This window comes from Phocoena phocoena, chromosome 16, assembly GCF_963924675.1.
Source record: "Phocoena phocoena chromosome 16, mPhoPho1.1, whole genome shotgun sequence".
NCBI lineage: Eukaryota > Metazoa > Chordata > Mammalia > Artiodactyla > Phocoenidae > Phocoena > Phocoena phocoena.
In genome coordinates this window covers 45826592-45850035 of record NC_089234.1, presented here as the reverse complement: position 1 = coordinate 45850035, position 23444 = coordinate 45826592, and the positions used below count along the sequence as shown (strand labels likewise).

General features: G+C 37.5%; 1 protein-coding gene across 1 annotated transcript in view; it reads right to left on the bottom strand.

Moving 5' to 3' along the window:
• The window catches only part of PARG (poly(ADP-ribose) glycohydrolase), a 111613-nt gene extending 88377 nt beyond the window's left edge, over positions 1-23236 (bottom strand). Inside the window, exons 1-7 of the mRNA XM_065894065.1 lie at positions 23017-23236; positions 16858-16924; positions 15279-16259; positions 14200-14383; positions 8931-9053; positions 8714-8797; positions 4085-4159 (exon numbers count right to left, since the gene is read on the bottom strand). Of these exons, the coding sequence (XP_065750137.1) occupies positions 4085-4159; positions 8714-8797; positions 8931-9053; positions 14200-14383; positions 15279-16259; positions 16858-16924; positions 23017-23236 (1734 nt within the window). The remainder of the gene's footprint in view (positions 1-4084; positions 4160-8713; positions 8798-8930; positions 9054-14199; positions 14384-15278; positions 16260-16857; positions 16925-23016) is intronic.
• Between the last annotated feature and the right edge of the window lie 208 nt (positions 23237-23444).

The window sequence follows — 23444 nt, the reverse complement described above, 5'->3', positions numbered from 1 at the left end:
CTTAAAATCTTCCTCTCTCTCTCCCTCACATATATATATATATATATATATATATATATATATATATATATGATAGATATATAGATATATACATATAGATATATAGATGTATCTCTCTCCCATTGGTGCTGTTTCCCTGACTAATACACCTTCCCTCCAGCTCTTGCCCTACGGCGACTGCTGATGGACAGATGGAACAAGGCCTGTCTGGGTTGCTCCTGTTCCCTCCTGTTTGGAGTCTTGAGAGAAAGAACCACAAGAAGCCACTAATTATCGGAACATCATATTCCAAGGTAGCTTTTGTTAATCCCATTTTATGGGAAGAAAACTGAGGCTCAGAAAAGCTAAAGAACTTCCCAACAGCTCCTATCAGGCAAGGGACAAAGTGCTTTTATGCTCAAATCTCACCTCTTTCCCTAAAGCATATGGCAAGGGCCAAGATAGTGGGTGCACCTTGGCTCTGCCAGCAACCAAACACAAATGGGGTAAACGCCAGGGAACCTAAGAGTAATTGAGCAATTGAGCAGACATTGAATTAAGACAATATACAGAAATGTATAATTATGGGGCATAGCTCATGTTATACTATGGAGAAATAGATGATGAGGGCTTTCATGACAGCAAGCAAAAGAAATATTGGAATACAAGGTCTTATCTAATCTAAGAAAACCCTAAATAAATGAAGACCCATACCATCCTTATGGAGAGGAATATATAGTATTATGTAGATGTAAAATCTTTTCCAATTTATCTGCATATTTAATGCAATTCTACTCAAGAGTCCAACAGGATTTTTATGGACCCCAACAGGCTGATTCTAAAATTTACGTGAAAGAATAAAGAATAGCCAGTATACTTGTGAGAAAGAAGACTGATGAGGAGAGGCTCGTTTTACCAGATATCAAGAATTATTATGAAGCCATAGCCATTAAGACATTGTGGCACTATTGCAGTAATAGACAAATTAACCAGAAGAGAATACAAAGCCCTGAAACAGATTGTTGTTTCAGGTGATTGTTTGGGGGTAGCCAAAGTACAAGTAATTTTTATTGTCTTACTTCTTATACTTTTACAACATATCTACAATTCAGATATGTTAATGACAAAAACTTTTTTTGAAAAGAGGCAAAACAAACTGTTTACAGAGGTAAGAAAGTAACAACATATTGATTATCATTCCAGAATTTTAAAAGTGATTTCAGATACATTAATTAGATAGATCTTTAAAACATGTCATCAAGATGCATAAAGTGGTTATTTTGTCAATTTCACAAATGAGGAAACTAATGCTGAGGTCATGTGGCTTAGCCAAAGTTACAAAGCTTTGAGACTAAGAAACAAAATAGTCATTTCTAATTCTACGCTCTTTTATCCACCAGCAGTTCTCAAGGCACGGTCCCTGAAGCAATAGCAGCACCACCTAGTAAACTATTAGAAATGCAAACTCTCAGGTCTCATCCCAGACCCACTGAATCAGAAAACTTGGAGAGAATGGTAGGCAGCTACCTTTTTAATAAGCCCTCCAGGATTCAGATACACAATAAATCTGAGAGCCACTGCTTATATCATGCTGCCTCACGGATACTTTGTGAAATAATCAAAACACTACTGGAAAAAAGGGAGTGGTGGTGTTATTCATAACACTGTCAATTTCATTTTCACATTTTCAGGTTCTTCCTTATTTGTAACTCAAAAATAAGGGTTCACAATAATCTTAATGTTTGATTCCTGACCACGTAATTAAACAACCACTTTCTTCTGGATTACCACCAGCAATCCTAGAGGACAGACTGATCTTCAGTAATGTCACAGGAAATGAAGTAACAAGAACACTGGAACATCACTAGCTAAAAATGCTCAGAGAAGGAAGAGTCTAATTTAGATGTGTTGTGTGTGTGGGCAGGGAGTGGGAGAAGGAATCAGAAACATCAGTTTTTATTAACTCAAACCGTTACTTCTAGATAATATTCTCATGACCTTGGTAACCATGAAAACCAATATGACTGCCTGATCTCCTGTTGAAATCCAGTCCGCAACTACTTACAGAGCACACACGATAAATAAGACATTGTATAGATGCTACACGAAACACAAAGCTAAGAAAGATACAGTCTCTGCCCCAAGAAACTTTTGACATACCAGTGGATGTCAACATTTCATCTAGAATAAAGCAAAGCAAAGAGAGGGAGTGCCACAAGATAAATTTTAAAATTTGTCATGGAAATTCAAAGAAAGGTGACATCTCATTTTGGAGGGAGTAGACAGGAAGATGTTAGTCTTGGGAGACAGACCTTCAATACAGAAAAGTGGAGGAAGGGGGCATATCAGTCTCTAATTACAGAGAAAATGAGCAGCAAGTAGGAGGGGAGGGTGTGTGCAGAGGGACATCAGACTGTGATCGCAGGCAATAGTGGAAAGAACACTGATTGGGTTACACTGTCCTACCAGGGACAAGCTATGTCACTTTGGCCAAGAAAGTTCATTTCTAAATCATAACTGCTCATTTACGATAGGAATAATAATTATTGTCTTATTTATCTCACAGTTATTTATCTGAAAAAAAGACCAGAGAGGGAAAGGCCACAATTAAAAAAAAACATAGGACATGTTTAAAGTTCAATAATTATTCTCTATTAGGTAAGTTAAAGTTGTGTAATACTGAAAATATTTCAACTCAAAATGTTTCCATTTCAAAAGTTACTTTCAGTTTCTAGTATTAGTAAATGAAGCATATATAACATGGATAATTAAACTGTGGGCAGAAAAATCAAATGATAAAAAAACTTTTAAACAGGTTGTATATGAAAGTATCTCTTTGGGAAGGCTTACTTACCTAGCAAAAGTATACTGGCAGTTTCTTCTAAGACTAAAAATACATTTATCAAACAATTCAACAATCGTACTCTTGGGGATGTACCCCAGAGAAATAAAAACTTATGTTTATGCAAAAAACTGTATATGAAAGTTCACAGCAGCTTTAGTTCTAACAGTTAAAAACTAGAAACAACTCAAATGTCCTGAAATGCATTTACAGTTAAATTATGATACATCAATCTCACAGAACACTACTCTGCAATAAAAAGGAACCAAAAGGCAATGTGAAAAGGTTACAAACTATAACCTTTCTGAAGTAACAAAATTATGCACAGGGATAACAGATTAGTGGTTGCCAGAAGTTAGGAAGGAGTTGGTGTGGCTATAATGGGCAGCACCAGTGAGCACTGTGGTGATGGAACAGTTCTGTATCTTGACTGTGGTGGTGGTTACATGAAGATACAGTTACATAACTACACACACAAATGAGTAAAGGTATAACTGGTAAAATCTAAATAAGGTCTCGTGTCAGTTTTCTAGTTTTGATATTGTATTATACTTATTTAAGCAATCAACATTTGGGAAGATAGGATGAAGTGTGCATGGGACCTTCCCTGTACATTTCTTTACAATTTCTTGTGAATCTATCATTATATCAAAATAAAATGTTTTTTTTAAAGGTATACTGCCAGTTTTTCAAAATGGATGATACCTATTCTTCTAACAGTACTATCAAAGTGGTATTCTTACCCATTGTTGATAGCATACTAAACTGCTACAGTCCCCTGAGGAAAAATGATTTTACAGCATAAATCCAGGGCCATAAAAGTTTTGTGCCTTTTGACCTAGCCACCTAACTTCTGGGAATCACCTAAAGAAACAATATTAAATTTGGGAAACTATATACATGTATTTATTCACATACATATATAAAGATGTTACTACAGTATAATTGAGAAGGGAGTAAAACTTATGCAACCTAGATGTCTGAGAATATGGGAATCATTAAATTATCAAAATCTAGACATGAAATACTATGCAGCCACTTTATAATACTGAAAATGGTACAACAATACAACAGAAAATGCATATCATGAGAGACTAAAGCAAAGTTCAAAATTAGCTGCATATAAAATAGCAGGAAATATTTCTCACAAAAATAAAAGATGATAATGGTGTTAGTGTGACAGAATTATGCATATTTTTCTCAAACTTTTCCATTAGAGCTGTCATATTAGTTTCATAGTTTAAGAAATAAGCATACTTCTACCTTATCCCAGAAATCAACCAAAGCTGTAAAGTCCCATTTCTTAGAATATGCCACATTGTATTTCAGAATAGCATCCTATGGAAAAAGCATAAACAAAATGTCATGATATAGTAAAGTGAATTATCTATGAACAGCCTGTCTCCTTTATGAACTATTTCCAGTATATTTCTTAATGTTGGGCAAGCTTCTCCTACCATTAGCTACTCCATGTCAGTAACTATGAACAAAAAGAGCGCATACTAATTTATTATTCACTTAAAAATGAGATTAGAAAGCTCAAGTAACAGGGGGAAAAACATAATTAGTCTAAAACATGCTCTCTAAACAGAGGCGATATAATTCAAGTGGACAAAAATTGGATCTTAGGGATAAAAAAAGTAAATATTATAGTGACTTTTGGTCTTCAACAGAGTCACACTACATGTACAGATACACTGCACATCAGCATTAAGATTTCATTAGGAGAGTAAATTGGGAAAAAATATCTAAAAAGGCTCCCTGGGGAAGAGAGCAATAATGAAAAAAAGACTGAGAAACATTAGCTTAAAGCCTAAAATGGTCTTTTCTCCTTTACTATTAGCTATTTTTATAAGCTACATAAAAATGGTTATCTTTCCCCATTAGTCCATGTAAATTACGTATTTTTGTAAAAAGTTAGACTAGTGCGCCATCTGCTGGTGTAATTTTCAACTGTCTGAACAGGCAGTACTTCCTAGTTACCAGAGTGGGGTAGGCATACAACAATCCATTAGTTATGCAAAAAGAACAATTATTTACAATTATATTTTATCTCATCCTTTAAAATTTCTATTTTGATTATCTTTTATAATATATATTAAATTACTAAAGTAATAAATACATAGAATTTATAAAAAAACATTTATGACTGTAATACACACCCCCAAATTTTTTTACTGAAGGCATATTAAGTCTGAAAGATACTGTGTTAGATTATTACTATAAACCTTCCAAATTTCCTCAGAATTGATGAAGTTTTTAAAAATTAACACTCTGCCAAAGAGCTTCCTGAAAAATACTTCATGCCACATAAATTATTACCAAGCAGCTAGGTTAAATAATGAGCCAACAAAATGTCTTTTATCTACTTGGAATAAGAAGATACCCAAGTTCCGGGGCTTCCCTGGTGGTGCAGTGGTTGAGAATCCGCCTGCCAATGCAGGGGGCACGGGTTCAAGCCCTGGTCTGGGAAGATCCCACATGCCGCAGAGCAACTAAGCCCATGCACCACAATTACTGAGCCTGCACTCTAGAGCCTGCGAGCCACAACTACTGAGCCCACGTGCCACAACTACTGAAGCCCGTGCACCTAGAGCCTGTGCTGTGCAACATGAGAAGCCACCGCAATGAGAAGCCCACACACCGCAAGAAAGAATAGCCCCCCCTCGCCGCAACTAGAGAAAGCCCACATGCAGCAGCAAAGACCCAACGCAGCCAAAAATAAATTTATTAAAAAAATAGCAATGTCTATCAACGGGTGAATGGACAAACAATGCTTATACTGGAAAAAGCTACTGATACATTCAACAACACGGATGAATCTCAAAGATCTTCACCTAAGTGCAAGAAGCCAGACACACTAGCATACATAATACATGATTCCATTCATATAAAATGTAAACCGATCTATAGTTTTAAAAAAAAGGAAAAAGAAGAAGCAGATCAATAGCTGCCTGGGGCCAGTACAGAAAGAGGAAACTGACCGCAAATGAGTAAGAAGAATCTTTGCAGGGTGACAGGAATGTTCTGTATCTTTACTGTAGTGGGGGCTTCAAGTGTATATGCAAATGTCAAACCTCATCAAATTACATTCTTTAAACGGATGTACTTTCTTATATGTAAGTTATTCCTCAAAGTTGGTAAGGAAAAACATTCTAAATAGCATTTATGCTCTAATTCTTTAATGGAGTTGTGTGATTAGCATTAACTCCTAACTAATATTTACTTTTACTTAAGTCTTCCAAGTCTTAGAAGTAGTCCACCATGAGATCTCCTATCACCAGAAAAGCTGGATGCTACTCTATACAGTATTCTTAGCTGAGTAACTTTTTTTCAGTTCATAATTCATAATAAGCACAATGAGTTAAAGCAGAAAGAAGTCCATTCTTTACAAATTACCAGACACATTATTCATAGAAATATTACAGTGTAGATCAACTTTTGAGGACACTGTTCCTTTTTTACATTTTTAACATCTCTAATCCCTCTTAATTCAACATCAAATGGCATAAAAACAGCAAAAATATTATTATATTCAGTAAGAGGAATTTAATGTTTCCCCATCCCTCTCATAGTCTTCTTTCAGCAAAGGAAACAATTACCATAAACAGAAGAAAATCTCGGTGGATTACTGTTCTGTTGAATCTACCATAAAATAAACAAGAAAGGGAAATTCAGATTAAAGCAATTACCCCTTCCTAAGGTAATCATGGCGCACTAAGGAATTGCTAACAGAGGCAAGCAGCAATGTAATTTAGAACACTATGATTATTCTGCATTTGTGTTTAAAGAAAAAATATGTAAATTCTTAAATAATCCTGTTTGTAAGGCCCTAAGTCAGTGTTTTTCAAATGGAGTCTGGATAGTATTCTTGATTGGCCTGCTTGTGTTTATGAGTATATAATTGTGGTTTGGGAATGAATACAAAGGCCAAAAAACAACACACTGTAGAAATGAAAGATGGTGCTTCAAATACATAAAAATGGTGGAGAGAGAGAGCGATCCTAAGATGCACTGCAGTATAGGAATGCCAAAGTCATAAAAACCTGGACCAAAGTGGTCACCATCATACTTATTCACAAGCTGATGTTCTGCATACGGATCCCATCTTTGCCTCTACCAACATCCACCAACTGTTTGTGATTGGTTAAAAAAAAAAAAAAGTAGTAAATACAAAACAAAGAATGTTTTCTTTATACAGTATTTTTTTTAAGTTTCTCAGCATACTATTTTAAGGCTCAGATCAGTGTTTAAAAATCTGTGCAAAAAGGAAATGCTGATTACAAATTGTTTTGACTGTGATAATGAACACAACTCAAATCATGAGTCATAATGCTTAAAACGGAAAAACATCAAATTGATAAAGCTGGATGCTATAAAGAGTTTATATTTAGCTTTACGTTTGTACATACGTAATTAAAATATTAACAATAAGTAAAGTCTGGCAGACCCTGAGAATTCCTCCCATTTAAAAGAAGTAATTACAAGATTGAGAAACACTGTCCCTAAGAAATAAAATTTTCAAAATATATTATGGTACAACTTAGCACTGTTTTTCATGTTAAGGAAAAAAAGAGCTAAGGGGAAAAAAAGGAGCTACAGGAAAGGTATAGAAAGTTTAAGAATAACTTGTAAGTATGTAACAAGGAAGAGCCAAATCTGACTACCTGTTTCTTTTACTTTAACCTTTGCTTTCCAGCTGCTTTTTTTCACTAAAAGGATACTGTCTATCCATAATGGCTGGCTCAGGGAACTGTGCCCCTCTGCCTGAATGTCAAATCAAAGTGCCTTTGTTCAGGGAAGCATCCTGACCCTGTCAACCTGTGAATGTCTGCAAGAAAGAAGAAATTAACACATCTCCTCCCCAAGGCTGGCCATTCCAGGGGATATTTGCAAAACTTATGGCCTTTTTACTTTACTTCCTCATCTCCTCCCCTTCCCTGTTCTATAAAAGAAACTGACACCCAAACCCCCATAAGATAGTTTTTTTGGAGACGTTAGTCCGCCATCTTCTTGGTCTGCCAGCTTTCCGAATAATTCTGAATAAAGTTATATTCCTTGCCTCAACACCTGTCTCCTGATTTATTTGCCTGTCATAAGGCAAGCAGAGTGAGCTTGGACTCGTTAACAATAAATAAATGAAAAAAACAGTATTAAACCTGAGAAACTGTACACAACAAATTAAGTCTCTCAAGTAAAATGAAACCCATTTTCACAGAAGTATAAAAAAATCTGTTTATAGTTACAAAAACTTTAAAAGTTTATATAAGGCTATAGTGCCAAAAATAAACATATACTCTCACTCATATTTTAAATATTAGAAAAAACTATCTAATGGTTGCCCTTACAATCTTGAACGAAATATTTTTTAAATCAAAAATTGAATTATTGCCAAAATATAAGATTAATAAATTATGAAACTGCTAGAAGCTATATTAAGAGCAATAAAAAGTAGAATGCTTAATGTATACTTTAATCATTAGGAAACTCAGCTTCCCTTCGGGCAAACAATGCTGAAGTCATAATTCTTCCCTGATTTACTTTTAAAGACATTTCAGAAGTATGATAATTCCAAAACAAAAATAAAAGAGAAGCCAGGACCAAAGGAAACTAGATGGGCAATCAAGAAACAGAAGTCTTATTCCTGGTTCTCCAAATTATTCTGTGTGGCTCCAGGCAAGTAATTTACAACTCTCAATTCTACTCATTTCCTAGTGATGGAGTGTAAACCAAGAATGTCTCTAAAGAGAGTTCCTCAGGAAGCAAGCACTTACCATATAAATGATGTTGTTACCTGAGTCTATTAAAGACCAAAAAATGTCTCTGAGGGAGGACACCAGGGCCCACCTCTAAGAACTACAGGTAAGAGACAAGAATAGCAAAAGAACACACCTTCAGGTTTTGGGGTCGACTGAATTTGTTGAGAAGTGCAGTCTGAATGAGCTCCCACCGGCTCCCTGCAGTTCGCTCACCATTCTTTAAGGAAAAGAAAAACATGAGGAAACTATTCCAAGTTCTTTTACATGGCAGAATCAGAAGTCAAACAGCAAGTATTAAAATACCTTTCAGAGACTAAAAGAACATCAGTTCTGTTCAGTTTTGTTCTTACCTCATCTTCCACCGGGTACAAGTTTTGTTCTGAACAAGGCATCTTAACATGCTTGTTGTCCCACAAATCTTTAAAATGTGTTGGGAAAGGTTTAGGAACTTCTCCTGCTCGCAGAAGATCTACCTGAAATACAAGAAAACTGTAAGTGCATAAAAACTAGGCATATCTCTTGAACAAAATAATCCAAAGAAAGCAGCCAAAGCAAATGTTATAAAATACAGACCAGCTCCTAGGCAAGAAATCTCATGTCTTTTTCAGTTGTTCCCACTCCTTACCTCCAGTTAATCAGTTTCCAAGTCACCATGTTCGCGGCATTCTATCTTCATCCCATCCAGCCCCCACCGCCACCCCCGGTCCTCATTATTCATTGCCTGAATTTCTGGTAACAGCTTTCTATCCTCCCTAACTCCAACTACTCCCAGACACATTCATCCCCCATAAAACCCTTATCCCCACTTGGGAATAACAGTATGTTTCTAAAGTATCCCCAAGCTTCTAATCCTATAATGGCTCCCCTCTGCCTATACTTTGATTCTAATGATTCCAGTTTTTAACATTCTCTCTTACTGCAAACACTATCTGGGTAAACATCTATTCTGACCTTCAAGACTCAGCTCAACCTTCATTTCCTCTAAGAAGTCTTTAAACTTTCTAATAGGCAGTAAGTGTATTCTCTCTTGTTTTATTAGATCATTATCATACTAGAGCACACTTTTTTCCCTTCCCCCACTAGACTCTAAACTTCTTGAGAAGAGTAATTATATTAACTTTGTATTTTGAATATTTACAACAGAGCCTGACATGTGTGTTTCTAATACATATAAGTGTTTACGTACATATAGTTGACCCTTGAACAACACGGGTTTGAACTGCATGGGTCCACTTATACAACCATCTTTTTCAATGAATACGTACTACAGTACCACACAATCAGCAGTTGACTGAATGTGTGGATGTGGAATGTCGGATATAGAGGGCCAACTGTAAAGTTATACTTGGATTTTGGACTGCCCAGAGGGTCGGCACCCCTAACCCTCGAGTTGTTCAAGGGTCAACTGTATATGTAAATATACACATATATGTATATGCATGTATATGTATGCATATATATACACATGCTACTTATAATAAGCATTAAGTAAATGTTTGAGGAAAAAGATACTTTACAACAAAATAGCTTTACATTTTGCCTAATCTGGACATTTCATATAAATGGAATCATACAAAATGTGACCTTTTGTGCACGGACTCCCACTTAGCATAATGTTTTCAAGGTTCATCCATGCTATAGCATAAATCAGAATTTCACTGTAGATCATCAAATAATCACATAAATAAATAAAAAATTTCAACTGTAAGATGCTATAAATGAGAGGTCCATAGTGTCATAAGAACCTTTCTAGACAATTTTAACTTATCTGGTAAGCTTAGGGAAGGCTTTGAGGAAGTAGCAATTGAACTCAACTCCAAAGGATAAAAAGAAGTAGGAAAAGGCGGAAGAAACAAGAAAAGGGAACAGCCTTGAAAAGGGAAAGCTGCTGTCAAATAGGCAGCTTCATTAAAAGTCTGCAAGCCAAGATAAATAAATTTATAGGCCATTTATATAGATAACCATTAAAACCATGAGTGTGTATAAGACTACCCTGAGAGAGAGACCTATGAAAAAGCTTCGGGGAACTCCAACGACGTTTAAGGGCCACATATAGAAAAAAAGCTAAAAGGAACATAAGAAGTGGCTTAAGGAGGTAGGAAGAAAATCACGGTTATATGGTGCCAAGGAATCCAAAGGATAAGAATATTCCAAGGAGGAAAGAATAAAGAATGGTCAAAAGTGGCTGAGTCACCAATCATGCCAAAAGTATTTTCACCTCCATATGAGGATCCCAAAAGTGATTCTGTAAAGATGTTCCATGTAATCTGAGGTGACAAAAACAGGTACCAGGAGAGGTTCACACATAGGGGAACATATATATGAGGATATGCTTTGGATGTCTGTCTGTCTAAATGTGTGTGTGCATGTGCGTAGTGCATGCACCTACACGTGTTTGCCTTATGTGTGTACATGTTGGTGTGTGAATGTGTGTGCGCATGTGTGCGTTTACAGATAATCAAGCACTATTATGTCCATGCAATTTCAGATTGCCTTACATTTCTAATGCTAAATATCAGCTTTACTTTATTACTTCAAATTCTGTAACTATTAATATCTGGCATCTCAGAAATGTAATTAAGGACTGTCTATTTAATAACTAACTATTAATTATACATATATCATATTACCATATTCAGGAAAAAGAATCTAGAAGAAAATACACCAAACTGTTAAACTCTGGGAATAGGACTGAGAGACACTTGGGTTTTCTGAGGTATACACTTTCACATAACGGTTGCTTTTTTTTTTTTTTCCCATTGAGCCTATATTACTTTTGTAATAAAATAAAACTTTTATAAATTTGTTGGATATCTAACAATAAATAAACAGTAGTTACAGAGATTAGGTAATGATGGTATAAGATGCTTCAGGTTTTCTTTGTGGGTAGTGGGAGAAAGGAAGCAGGAAAAGTCAAAATATCACTTACTTCCCCCATCAACCTTTTCTCCAGATCTTCACCATTAACATCTTGTCAGTCATCCAAGTCTTTTCTTAATTTTACACACACTATCAATGCCTCCTTTTCCCTTATCACCCATACTTAAGAATTCACCATGTCCTATCAATATTACCGCAAAACAATGCAACCATTTATTCTTTTTTATTCCCACGGTTATTACCCTGTCTCAGTTATTTCCAAACTTTTAAAAAATTTTTTTCTTATTTTTTTTCAAACTTTTTAAAATAGCAAAACTCTTTTTTCCCTAAGAAATGTGATACAAAATCATTATATTTAAACATAAGCTATTTAAATAAATATAATTTTTACAGTAACTTTACATATTCTAACATCAATAGCAATGAGGTTAAAGGACTATAAAATCTGAAATCAGGAGTTAGAGATGACAGCTAAAGCTTACCTCAACCTACTATTTATCTCTCTTATCCAGTATTAAGAAAATCCTATTCACACACCAAAATAGTTGCAAATGGTAACCTTTTTTAACTGATATTTTGATGCTTAAGGAAATTCTTCAAACAGCAGTGGCAAGAGAACCTTGATTCTATGATCTGCATAAAAATGAGCTCTCCTGGTAAAATCTGCTGGTTAAAATATGGTACTAAGCATTTTAAAATTTGAGTGCATTTGTTAGTTCTTTTACTACAGGTTTTTCATAGCTAAAAATATAATTTAGAAAAGAAACGAGAGTCAATTTCAAAAGAACCCCTGAATCACTTCCATGCAGCACAATTTGATAATTATTGTTTTCGTTTTCATCTCTTAGCTGAGCTCTTACATTACCTTCCCGTTTCCAATGTATCCTCACTTCAGTTTTCCTTACTTATACCTGTCTGATCAATCTTGCTATACATACAGTACAGCTATTGTCTACACAGACATTTTAATGAGTTCCAATTCCTATAGACTCAAGTCCAGTTCCTGGCACCTGAAGCCCTCTACAATATGGACCCAATCCACTTTTCAAGTCTTCTCTTCCACCATTTCCCATCCAAATTCTCAGTTCTAGCAAATCAATTGTTTTTCATTACTAAAACAAATAGTTTTTAACCACACAGCCTTTTCCTATACAGATTATGTATCTGTCTGGAATTCCCTTGCCTTACTAAATTAACTCCACCTCAGAAATTTCTGCTCATCTTTAGGAGCTCAGTCCAACCCCACCACCCTGCTCAATGTTGCTTCTACCTAACTATGTTAATAAATTCTATACTTCAAAATATTTAATCACATGTAGACTAAGTTGTACAAGAAAAGGGATTTTTTTTTAAGTAGCCCCTGTGAAATCTAATACAGCATCTGACTAATAAATGGGATGAATATTTAATCCTCTATGGGTTTTGTTTGTTTGTTTGTTTTGGCCACGCCACACAGCTTGTAGGATCTTAGTTCCCTGACCAGCGATCAAACCCAGGCCCACAGCAGTGAAAGCGCTGAGTCCTAACCACTGGACCACCAGAGAATTCCCAAGAGATGAATATTTAAAACTATTCTATGAGTGGTAGAAATCTTCTAAAATTGGATTATGGTGATGGTTGCCTAAGTCAGTATATGGGCTTCCCTGGTGGCACAGTGGTTAAGAATCCGCCTGCCAATGCAGGAGGGACAGGGGTTCGAGCCCTGGTCTGGGAAGATCCCACATGCCACGGAGCAACTAAACCCGTGCACCAAAACTACTGAGTCTGAGCTCTAGAGCCCACGAGCCACAACTACTGAGCCCCTGTGCCACAACTACTAAAGCCTGCGCACCTAGAGCCCGAGCTCCGCAACAAGAGAAGCCACTGCAATGAGAAGCCTGAGCACCATGACAAATAGTAGCCCCCGCTCACTGCAACTAGAGAAAGCCCACGCAAAGCAACAAAGACCCAACGCAGCCAAAAATAAATAAATAAATAAATTTTTAAAATTAACTAAATATCACTGAATTGAGTACTTAAAATGGGTTAATTTTATATACCTCAATAAAGTTGTTGCTGTTGTTGTTGTTTTAAAAAAAAGAACCCATGGACAGTGTGAAAGAGGCTACCAGGGGTTAGTTAGGTATGGGAAGTTATTGTTTAGTAGGCAGAGTTTCTGTGTGGGAAGATGAAAAATTTCTGGAAATGAATAGTGGTAATGGTTGCACAACACTGTGAATGGACTGAATGCCAATGAAATGTACACTTAAAAATGGTTAAGATGGTATATGTATAACCACAATTTTTTTAAATAAGGTTTTAAAAATGTTGAGTTTGAGATACCTGTGGGACAGTGAGGGAGATGTCTAGAAGAATCTAAAGCTCAGAAAAGAGGGTAAAACTGAAGAATGATTTGAGGATATTGAACGACATACAACTTTGAATTTTAGAACCTAACATGTAGTGGGTACTCAATAAATATTGTCAATTGAATTTTTTTTTAAATCCAATAAATTTTCTTAAAAATACAGAAAATTTCAATTTTCTCACCAGCTAACAATGATTCCTCTTATGGATTTGTTAAGTACCGTGTTAAGTAAGCTATTGTTATATTTCTCCATCCTGTAGAATTCTCAGTACTTTATATATGCAGAAAAGAGAAGCACTTTCTATGCTTTGGTCTGTTTTTCACATTTATAAGTATCAGAATAAATTAAGACTTAGTATCTTCTCTCTTTATAGGTAAGAGGTAACACCTACCCGAATAGTCACTGTGTGATTGGCAGATGGTCTCAAGGGAGGCAGCCGGACCCCACACCTTGGCATTCTTCTCATCTCCTCAATAGGAGTTCCAAGCCATTTCTTATCTGGAGAAAGGTGAGGTGGAATGTATTTAGGGATCTTCCTTTCTGTTCTTTGATGTTTGATTTCACATTGTTCTTTTCTAAGATCAAAACAAATGTAATCAGTCACAAACCACTTACCGTTTAAATTTACTTAGATACACAAGTGAAAAAACTTACCCAGAACGTTATTGTTTAAAATGTGCCAAACTTGCTCTTTCTCCTTTGTATTTAGAAAACAAAACAAAACAACAAAAATACCTTATAAGGTTTACAGTAAAACCCGAGAGCTTATTGTCAATAGTCTGTGGAAGGAATTTCCAAACACACGTAAACCCCCTTCTGAAAAAAGGGACCGTGTAAAAATATATACACTGCCAAATGAGTCATGATTCACAGTATCAGCTACTTCTCAGGACTCTAGACAGTAATTTGCAATGAAGTGAACTTACTATGGCACGCTTGCCATAAAGATCGCAAGAATTACAGAGTAGGCTTTAAGATATCATATGGGATAATTGCATAAATAAATTCTTTACATTTACATTTTTTTGTAATCAGACCAGGATTTAAATCCCAGCTTTACTACCCACAAGTTACATAATTTCAGTGAATTCTCTAACCCAAATCTCAATTTTCTCATTTGTGAAGTGAGTACAATAACACCTGCCTGCCTGTTAGAGCATTAGAGAAGGTGCATGTACAATGGCCTAAGAAAACAGCAGTTACTATCATATTTATGTTCTAATAATTCCCATAAATCTCAGAAGGAAGTTCATGAAACTAAAGTCTGATTATTTATTTACTTCTTGTTTTCTGTTTCTGGGATTTTTAGAATTTAACATTTTGAACCTAGGTTTAAATTTAGCATAAATAGTTAACAAGAAAGACAATTATTTCTTTGCTTCAGTGTAAACCATAACTTTGTTAAACCCCCCCTTACAAAATTATAAAACATGTTACACTACTGAAGATACTCTTGATGGCAAAAATTACCTTTTGTCCTCTGCTTTCGGCATTCTCATGAAATGATCTGTGATTTTAGAATCCTTTTTCCCATGTTGCTTAGAATTTCTGCCCTCTACATTCAGGCTAGAAGTACATCCAGGTAGTTTGACATTTAAATCATTCATTCCAGCGTGACTCTCTCCTTCAAATTGGAAATGTAATCGAATCTCACCTCCCTTAGCAGAGGACCGTTTCCTCAATTCAGTGTCAGCTTCTCTTACTTGGAACCTTGAAGGTTTATTTGCTGTTTGGGCAGAACTATCTTCCTGTTCATCAAAACCTGGACTTGTCTCTTCATCTGCTTCTGAGTCCTGACAACTATTTTTGGAATTATCTACATCCATTGGTGACTCGGGTTCACTTTCTTTCTCAAATGCAGGAGAATTTCCTAGGCTACTTTCTTGTCTACTCAATTTGTTGGCATTTTTCAGTCCGGTACCAACATCCTCAGAGCCAATATCTGACAAGGGGCTCTCTGGCACCACGTCTGTCTCTTCCTGCTGACACCCTGCACAGTCTTCGGTGGGATGGCAAGCCTTGCTACACTTCTGGTGGCTTCTGGCTTCTACACCCTGTTCATCTTCTGTTGTCTGTTTTGCATTCGCAAGCTTTATAGGTGTCAAAAATTGTTGATTATCTCTACTCTCCTCACTATTTGTGTCGCTGTGATCATCATTTTGGGGTGACTGATCAATGTTAGCATTACTGAACTGCTCTGGTACCAGAGTTACTACTGGAGGTTCACTTTCCAAAAGTCGCTCTGAATGTTTCCCTTCCTTTTGCCACTTACAGATAGCTGCAGTCTGATGCTGGTTCAAATACTGTGTACTTTTTTCAACTGGTGATTTATCAAAACCTAGCTGAGAAACATTTTCTAATTTTTCCATGTTATGTTGATAAAAGTTATCTTTCTGTACAGAACTCATCATGGATTCTTCTCTTGTATTGTTGTTTTCTTTACTATGCAAACTACAAAAGAATAGAAAGAATGATACAACAGAAAGAATTTATGATGCAAAAATGTCACTTACCTGAACACACTCCTACAATGTCACAGCATTAATTAAACTACTTGTGATTACCTGAGCATACAGCATGCTCTTTCATGGGTCCATGTCTTTGCACATATGCCTATAATGCCCTTTCCCCAATTGTGTGCCTGGCAAACACCTGCCACAGTGCAGTGTTAAACTTCACTCACCTCCTGTGCAGTCTTTCCTGTAAAGGTAAAGCTGATTGTCTGTTTTATATGCTAACCACCACTGTACCTTGTTTAAATCTTTACTGTTACATTGATCACACCATGTAATCATCACGTGTTTTGGTGTCTGTCAGCATCACTACACTATAAGTGTCTTAAAGGCAGAGACTATTCCTCTTTCATCTCTGTATCTCAAGTATATTGGACCATCCCTGGTACATAGGAGACTCTAAAAAATTATTATTTATTAAATGAAATGTAGATAAAGAAAAATGGGAAAGCAAAAAGAAGAGAAAACAGCATGAAGCACAATAAAACATCCATATATCATGTTATTCATTTCTCTATATAGGCATGGCTCTTTACCTTTCTGATTCAGCTGTCTTGAGTCCTTTTGTGTCCATCCAACTGGTAATAGTCTTCTGTTTGAAAACTGTAAAAAAAAAAAAAAAAATTTATGTATGTGCATGCATACCTTCAAAGAGAAAATACCTATAGCAGCATATATGCATGGAAGGCATTATGACAGGTTCTGTGGATTAAACAACGATTAATCACTCCTTCCCCACTCAGGCAATGGGAGATAATACATTTGGCATAGAAGAGAAAGTGACCAGACCCTAAAAGAACTGGTATGGCCTAATGGATGAGAGTACATGCTCTGAAATCAGATTCCCTAGATCCAAATCCTGGCTCTCCTACTGGATTCCTGTATGACTTTGTGAAGAGCCATTTCTCTGTGTCTCTGATTCCTTATTAGTAAACATGCAAATTAATAGTATCTCTCCTGGGGTTATTGTGAGGTTTAAATTAAATAATAACCATTGCAAAGTGTTTAGGGCACTATCTGATATATGTTCAGTAAATATTAGTTCTTAATTATCATTAGTATCAAAAGAGATGCTGAGAGAGTTCCCTGGTGGTCTAGTGATTAGGATTTGGTGTTTTCACTGCCATGGCCCAGGTTTAATCCCTGGTCGGGGAACTGAGACCCTGCAAGCTGTGCGGCACGGCAAAAATAATAATAATAATAAATTTAAAAAATAAAATAAATTAAAAAGATTCTGATAAGAAATTAAGATATTTCTGAGGAAAAGACTACTTTAGGGAACTGAAGTAAATGGGATCATCTGATAAGTAGTGCTTGAATTGTGTCTTGAAGAATAAACATGTCATCACATAAAGGGAAAATCAGAAGCAACGGAACCAATGGCAGAAAAATATAAAGAAAGCAACAGAAAATATGGCTGAAAAGTCAGCTAGGACCATGTCATAGAGATCCCCGAATAATCCACAAAGAGAGGTACAAATAAGTGTCAAAAGTCACACTCAGAGTTATAATGCCAGAGTTCAAATCTAGGAGGCTCCAAGTCAGGCAGGATACATAGCCTGGAGGGCAGATGTGAAGGGGCACATCAGTAGAAGCGAGTGAGGAAGGTATTGGTCTAGGTCAGTGGTTCCCAAACCATCTGAATCATCAGGAGGCTGACAACAAATGGATCCAAGGGCCACACCTAGACCTTCTGAATCAAAATCTATATGTGATGATGGAGGTATGAGGGAAGCTGGAATCTGTATTTTTTTTTTCAAAAAATGATTTTGATGATCAGCAAGGTTGAAGAACTTCTGGTCAAGATCTAAAAATAGCCCTTGTAAGGACAGAGAATAAAAAGTTGAGAAGTGAGAGTCATTACAGACTTCACAATGATAGGAGAAGTTAAAGGTGACACTAAGCTTTAATGCTTGAGACTTGAAAGATGATGACAACATTAAATAGAAATGCAGAATATAAAAGAACTGGATTTAGGGGAAAAATATGATTGGGTCAATACTGAACACACTAAATTTGAAATGCCAGAAAGATAACTAGACAGAAATGACCAGCAGACAGTAGCAAAAGTAGAATTGATGGTTCAGTAAGGGACATGTAACATAAATAAATTCAAGCCACAATTTATATAAACATTAGAAATTTAAGCATACTTTCAAAATTTAATGTACTGCATATGGATTACATGTATATAATATTTTAGTATAAGAAAATCTTGAACATTCTCAACCACTGTCTAAATTGCAATGTAAGAATCTAGGTACCTTAGGTCATAAACTCCTCTTATTTACCTATGTCCCCTCAAACACCATAACATGAGATACCATCCCAAATATATGAAAATCAACAATTTATTTACCACTGCATTTGAGTGCCATATAATTTATACTTTCCACAAAATCTTTTATTAGCATTTTTAAAATCATTTCTTTCACAAAAAAATATATATACATTTGATATTTCTTGTTAAACACCACTACTTTCCTGACTTTATTAAGTTACTACTTCTGCAGCAAATCAGGCTTCAGAGAAAAAATTAGATTCAGTCACAAGGGAGTAAGAGGATGATCCACTTGGTTCTGAGACTTTTTCTACAGTTCCATCTTCTCTATTTAATTTCCTTATATCAAACACAGCAAGTATAGAAAATCCTCAAAGTACAAATTAGCAATGAGCCAAAAAATTCATTTTTGGGGTCAGTGTAGAATTTAAAATACCTTTTTCCATAAATGTAAAGATTCAATGGTATGCAATGGCTAGGCTCCTATAACACACATGGCACTATGATGACAAGTCTACAGAACCTAAAGAGTGCATGCATCATTTCCTAAAAACCAGGAAGAGTGTTCCAGTGCAGTTGAAGGAGAGGTCTCCCTCCTGCAGCTCTGATGCTGAGAATGTGTTCTCTCTCTAGCTTCAGGCTTCCTATCATAATCCTGAAGCCTGAGAACAGGGTGAAGGAGGAGAAGCAAGAGGTGAGGAACTGACATTTCCTGCTAATAAAATGGTCTTCAGTCCTTCTGATGGCCCCAGAGAAAGGACAGCCTACTTCTCTTTCCAATACCACTACTTCTGGCTTCAAAAGGTTTCTTTCACAACACATCACAGGACTGTATCAGTTGTACCCCTCTTACTCCTGAAGTAAGCATAAAATGATGTGTCCTGGGTTCTGTGGAATTTCTTTTAACTAGAAGTAATCACAGCAAACAAAAAGGGAGGCAATAGAAGGTGATGAAATATCAATAGATACGAGATCTGGAGTCAAACAAAATCCTGGGCTGAGCTCTTTGCTCAGTCACTTACTAGCATGTACTTCCATTTCTTTAAGCCTTTATTTCTTCACCTGCAAAATGGGGTTAACAATACCTATTTCCAAGGCTTATGTGGATCAATGAGAGAAAATATTGTGCCAGTCTCACAAAGCAGAAACTCAACAAATGTATTCTCTACCAACATTTCCACCCAATCTCATTTTTCACTGAGATCAGTAGTTCTCTAACTTTACTCTGACTTCACACCATTTACATAATCTCATAAGTAACCTCACTCAGTAACCAGCAAATTTCAATTAGCAAATCATTCAATTAGGTGCTAGAGATACCAGCAAAAGGCACAAAATGCAGTAAAATTCACCTGCATTTAAAGGAACACCCAGACCTTCACAAAAAGCCTCTTTCCTCCAGCAGCAGCAAGATAAGGCATGGGAAGGAAGGGTGTGGTGAGACCTAAGAGCAATGGACAGTGGGAGAGTTTTGAGGTGAGGAAAGAGGTTTGAGGTGCTTTTGACAGCACTGAGGCTGAAAGAATGATAAGGGGGATGGGGGAAAAGGCAGCTCTAGCCTCCCACCCATCCACCACTGACCTACACTTGGATCATCCCTGGAGCGAGGAGAGAAACTCTAGGTAGTTATAACAGGCATAAAAGGGGAGCTCCTACAGCAACACAACTGGATAAACCATTCCCCATCAGAGTGTGAATAGCATGCTGAGTTCTGCCTATATGCAGATTTGCAGATTTCAATCAGTATAAGAAATATGCCCAGGAAGATAAATAACACAAAATTTAAAGATACTGAATATCCATTTCCCTATCTCACTTCTCCTAGGATAACTATATATATACATTTTAAATATCAAATTCCTAAAAGAATTCCAAAATCTCAAACAATAGATTTTGACACAAGTTTAGATTTTGAACATTTTGTTAATTGGTGTCCTGTGCCAGGTATACAGAAAACATTTACACACATGTACAAGTACAGCCCAAGTATTAATTCACTCCCTCTTCTGCGGAAAATCAGGAGATCCAATTATTGAGGACTGACAGCACCCCCAACTCACTCCTTCTCCTTTACATGCAGATAAAGTTAATAGGACCACAAATTAGCCTGTCACAGAAGTCAGATACAGTACTTGGAGGTCACCCTTAGTTCCCCTCCCCTCCATTCTCCTTCAACAAGTTCTCTGAAATCTACATCCTAAATCTTAAACCCATCCCTTCCTCCCCATCTTCAAAATAGCACCAATATTAAAAGAACAGTTACACCACTCACTGGGCAACTACATTTGTTTCCTGCAACTGGTCTCCTTGTCTACAGTCTTGACTTTCTCTAACCCAGCATTTCACAAACTACAAATGACCAACATTTTTTAATGAAATAATACAGACAACATGATAATGCAGCACACATAGTAAAGTATTATTTCATGAAACATTTGTTATAAATATGACCTATTTACCAGGAGAGAGAGAAAGAGAGAGAGAGAGAGAGAGAGAGACAGACAGATAGACAGACAGAGACAGAGACAGAGACAGAGAGAGAGAGAGAGAGAGAGAGAGAGAGAGACAGAGAGAGAGAGAGACAGAGAAAGAGAGAGAGAGAGAGAGAGATTGCTTACTCTGTGTACCAGGTGAAATTTATACTGTGGGTTGCAGTCAGAAAGGTCCAAAGATCACTGCCTACGCCATCTTTTCTAAAATATTAACCAAATGATATCCCTTTTCTTACAAGCTTTTTAGTGGCTCCCCGTTAACCACAGATCAAGTCCAAACCCCTTGAAATGGCACTTGAGTTTGTCCATAAATTAGCTCTTGCTCCCCTTCCCAGCCTCAGCTGAGTCTTGTCATTCTGGTCTTCTGTCAAGCCACCTTTTTGTACATGCTGCTCCCTCTGCCTATGTAATTTTTTCTTTCCTTGGTTTATACAGCAAATCCTGCTCATCCTTCAATACTAAGTGCAGGTCTGCTCCTCATTGTCTCCAAGTCCTGAGAGAACTAAGTGTACACCATTCATCAGAGGACTTCCTAACCTGTGCCCATTCTCTTATACTGCTGACCAACACATCCTTTTTGAAATTCTCCCGTCCTTGCATGACACAACAAAAGCAAGCTTTCCTCCTACTTCTCTGGCTGCTTCTCTTCAGTGTACTCTTACATGGTGGTGTCTGTCCTAGGTCGCCTGTATTTTCACTACATGATTTATACTATCTAATCTACTACCATCGTATCAATTATGGTGTATGTGACAATAACTCCCAAACCTGTATTTCCAGCACAGATATATTTCTTATGAGGTACAAACCCACGTAACCCATTCCCTCCCAAATCCATCCACTTTTCCCCTCTCCTACCTACTGCCTGCAACCAACTATTAACCATCATTATCTCCCATCTAGACTAACTCCTTAACTATCTTGGGCCTACACTTCTGCTCCCTTTCAATCTATTCTTCATTTTCCACACACCAGCCACAAGGACCTTTAAAATATATATTTTTAAATAAATACACATATATTTAAAAAATATATATCCAATCAAGTCACTCCCCTACTGAAACCCTTTAATAGTTTCACATTGCCCTTAGAAATAAAGTTCAAAACCCTTAGCATTGCCCAGTATGATCTGATCTTTGCCTACCTCTCTGCAACCTCATCTCTCACTACGCTCCCCTGATGACAATATGAATCAGCTGCACTTTGAGATCACTTCATTAACTTCTCTTCATCTAGCTAACTCATCACTCTTCAGTCCTCGGAATAAGGTTCTTATCTTCTGGCTGGGAGATTATCTTTGAGCCCACAAACTGTATTAGGTACACCTGACCTTCTACCATAATGCTCTGTTCCTTCAAGAATTAGAACACCCATTACCCTTTATTATGTTAACTTCCCTAATTGTCTATCTCTCCTGATAGGTTTTAGGGTCTGAAGGCAGAGACCAAGTTACTTTTGTTCAACACTGTACACCAGAAACAAGCATAATGCAAGCTAAGAATAATAGCTCTGCACCCAGGGACTTAGAATGTAAATTGAGATAAGCTGTGATTTTCTTTGCAGCTTTCTTTCCATCTAGAGGCTGAAGCGTCACATACACAATTAAACCTCCTTAACGACTAAGGCAATTTCTCAGTCAAACCCAAAGAAAGCAAACAAGTGGAGTATCCTACCGCTTCCCTCCCTGTGAGTGACTACTCATCAGGGTTTCTCACACCACCAATCGCCACGGGAAAAATCCGGCACCATTCTCCAACTAATAGCCTTGGTCCCCTCAGCAAGGGGACCTCAGAGTTCAGAGTGGTGCACACAAGACCAGAAAAGGGGCGAGGGGGGGGCGGTGCTGGAGTCCCTGGCTCCTCAGAGACCAAGAAGAGGTTTGGGCCGAGGCGAAGGACAAAGAGCTTTATTTCCCCACGTACCAAGCGAGGTGGCGCTGCCTCTGTGCGATCCCGCCCGCCCCGGTACGCAGCCTGACGAGGACGGCGGGACCCTGAACTGCACCGGAGCGTCCTTGGGATCGAGGACGCGCCTCTGCCTGCCGGGGAAGCTCCGGGCGTCCGAGGCGGCCGGCGGAGAAGTTGCAGCGGCGCCCCAGCGGGGTCGCTTGGTGCAGGGCTCACAGCCGGGGCCCGCACTCATGCTGGGACCCGCAGCGCACAGTCCCCGGGATAGCCCGGGCGGAGAGCCTCATTCACTAACCCTGGGAGGGACGGACGGCGCCTCCTTCTCGGCGCCTCCCGACACCATGCCCTCTATGCCGCTGCCTGCTTCTGCAGCTGCTGCTCTGCCGGCCTCCCGAGCCAGACCCTATCCAGTCGCCTGCCTTCCCTCTTCCACAGGCACCCCA